The following is a 3,340-nucleotide window of genomic DNA, read 5'->3' on the forward strand; positions in this document are numbered from 1 at the left end:
ACTCGAGATAGGACTTCACTGCGAACCGTTACGTTGAATGAAGAAAATCTTTATCGACTCTTCTAGACATCCATTCTGAACGTAGAAATCGTCCGACAAAGATCTCCCTGATCTTCTGTGTGAGCTTCCATAGTCTCCTATTTCACGGATTCTTCATCTGCATTCTTCTTTCTGCCTTGCGTACATTCACTTGGCTGTGGTTCATGTAGACAGGTAGTCCATCACAGCGTACTCAAAGACACAGACAGACACAGGGTGACTCTGCCCCCCAGCTAGGGAGAAGACTCATCAATCACCGCCACCACCGCTAGGAGAAGTAGAACGTCCACCATCAGAAGAATAGACATAGATATATGTCTATCCTTCTGTTTTCTCAAGAAGTCTCTTTAGGAGGTCATAGGACAAGTACACATTCAGTTCTGTGTAGAAGAGGGCAGCAGGAGGAGGTACAGGACAGGAAGTAGGAAGGAGAAGTTATGTATGAACTTACTGACTATCTGCGCGGCCGATATACTCCCTGGCAAACCTTTTAATCGTGTCTTTTTTCTATCGAAGAACAACAAGCTCATTGATGGACCTTCTTTGCCGTATATCAAAGAGACCTCAAGAAGGTCTTTTATTCTATAGCTAGTTTTCGACGTGAAGATGGAGCCAAGACAGCTTTCTTTCTGGCTACAAACACCAGACACCGTGAAGTCTCACAGGGACACTTGAACAAACACATATGAGCTACATGTGACATATGAGAGTCTCAGTCGATCGAGCAGGAGAGTAGGAGGGAGAATCGCATGCAGGGTTCACGCCGACTACCCTTTAGACAGAACTTTAGACTCCTTGGAGGCGAGCGAGCGCTGAGGAGATATAGCAGTTCAGGAAGACAACAGTAGGCTATGTATGATGTGAAGGCGAATGACGATTGCTTGTGGAAGATTCGTTGGCATGACACCCTTTGAAATCACCCTGTAAAGGGTGGCATATCTCCGATTGCGAGTGCATGCGGTGTAAGTTAGAACAACCTGTGCTGGAGTTTCATACACAAAGAAAAGATGGCGACCTCCCCTCATTCACCCGTGAAGAATCTTCAACTAGAGACATCATGACTAGGTGCCCCACAAGCCAGTACACGGTGTGTGCTTCGGCTTCGCGTCTAGGTAGCAGAGAAGACTGTTCGGAATCTAAGGGTAGGGGTGGTGGAGCGACGAAGGAAAAACGTCTTGGATGATGTTGATTAAAACAACGATATCATTTGTCGATTGTCGGGAAGAGGTTTAAAGCATCTGTATGTACAGCAGAATCATGTATGAAATGTACTCCAAAACGAGGGGGCAAAGATACAAAGACTAAGTGAGCTATTATAGAGGAAGACGAGCTTCAGCCGTTCTTACTTTCTCCTTTTCTACAGGGAAGGAGATAGACATATAGCTAACAGTAAGAAACACAAAGGATACAGGCAATGCTGGGTACCCCGGGCACCGTCACCTCGTCCACGCTCTCGCTCTGCCGGCTCAAATTCTTTTTCACCGGAAATGACGACACCCAGAAATCCAGCAGAAAGGAAAGATTTCTCAAAAGGAGGCAGTGGATGAATGGAGGAGGAAGAGAAGTCTTGCGCTCATTATATAAGTCCTCACCCTATCTGGCAGCGAATGATAGACACCTTTTAGGAATACTCCAAGATCACAAGATGCCCCTTCAATACGTAGGAGCGCATACGCAGATGCCGATAAAGGAAATCGGTGTAGAACAGAAATCTCCTTTAGCAGTGGAAAGCCTAGAAAGACAGTGTCACACAGGTTATCCCCTTCAGACTTTTGAACGGCATCTTCCCTTTAGGAAGCGTACAGCATGCAGATGGTAAGTCATATATAGAGGACGGTCATCCTGCTTCTTTCCTAGTCGTTCTTCCTTTCCTCGTTTATCTGGCTGAGTATGGGTTATTCTCTCTTTCCCGTACACAGTCCGACCAGCCACATTCATCTGATTGAATCACGTAGAGGGACGTACACCTAGGTAGATAAGAAAAGAATGTCAGCAAGGATATCGATTTCTAGCGGGAGTCGGCAAGAGTACAGAAGAGCGTCACCCATCATTTTCTTCTTTGACGAATCTCTCTTTCCTCTCACACAACGAACAAGAAAAGAAGACCTAAGTACAGTTCATTGTGATGTATGGAGAGGGGATAAGAACGAAAGAAATACCCCGTTGAGTGATGCAGGCTCGTCGTGCATGCGGCTGAAAACGGAAAGCTTTGTCTCGCACAGGAGTGTCGTCATCCCTGAGGAGGACGAGGAGAAGCTGATACATTAGAACCGGTAAGAAATAGACAGACAGGTCGGTCTGTGATGCATAGAACTATGAAGAGAAAGAAGAAGGACTCTTCATATTCTCCAGGTATGTTGTACTTGACGTACACACCCATACATACAAAGCAAAGTCACCCCAAGGGACAAGGGTCGAAAGAAGCGGGTAAGATGAGGGAGATTTTGACCGAGCTATCATCGGTAGGAGTCACATACCAAGTCGGCGGAAAAAACAAGATCTCTATGAACTTGGAAAAGATCGATACAGACGTAAGCACGGCATTTACGCCGAGGCTATCCGTATATCATCCACCTTGTCTGTCAGTTCCCAATTCTAGAAGGAATCAACTAAACCCCCCATCCATCTCACTTGCCTCTCACTCTGCTTCTTTCTTCTCTCTCTTCTTCCTGCCCCTCTTCTTCCTCTTTTGTTCTCTTTTCGTCGCATCTCGTTTTCATCTCTCTGTGTGTATTCTTCTCATCCCCCTGCTGTCTTTATGACGAGCGTTCTGCGTCACCTCGGTCTTCTTCTTCTTCTCCAACAGATCTTGAGAAAGAGAGAAAGAAACCCCTCATTCTCTTAGAGGTATCCAGAAAGACGACAGAGCTTTCTCATCTATACTTTCGTCATCTGTTAATCTTTTCTGTTTCCCTTCCTGTAGCTCTGGACCCTTATGTAACTTTTTCAATCGCCTTTCTTTCTCTGCTTTCAGAAACACAATATAGTGGTGATGTGCATGCAATACAACCTCTCGGGCTACTTCAGCTGAGACAGCTCGCTCTTCATGACCAAAGAGACTTAAAGTATTATCCGTAGGAAGTTTGTACCAACGGAACCATTCACGAATACCCGAGATCACCCCAGGACAATACCTCTCGACATCTTGCAAGCCATTCCTTAGCTTCGAAAAGAGAGGATCTCCTTGGCGTATGGCAAGCACCTTCCAGTCGAGTTCGCCTTTATCAATCATAGCAAGAGCTCCCAAGACCTGAGCCAGGACAAAATGAAGGAAAAAAGAAAGAAGAAAAGAGGAAAGAGA

At 45.7% G+C, this 3,340-nt stretch overlaps 1 protein-coding gene across 1 annotated transcript; it reads right to left on the minus strand.

The window, feature by feature from the left end:
• Positions 1-774: 774 nt before the first annotated feature.
• Positions 775-3,269, minus strand: CSUI_002556 (type i inorganic pyrophosphatase ppase; the record flags this gene model as incomplete). Its single annotated transcript, XM_068062756.1, has 1 exon — positions 775-3,269. A coding segment is annotated over one exon (396 nt), but the record flags the coding sequence as incomplete, so codon positions are not given.
• Positions 3,270-3,340: the final 71 nt, after the last annotated feature.

This window comes from Cystoisospora suis (assembly GCF_002600585.1).
Source record: "Cystoisospora suis strain Wien I chromosome Unknown contig_1068, whole genome shotgun sequence".
Lineage (NCBI taxonomy): Eukaryota > Apicomplexa > Conoidasida > Eucoccidiorida > Sarcocystidae > Cystoisospora > Cystoisospora suis.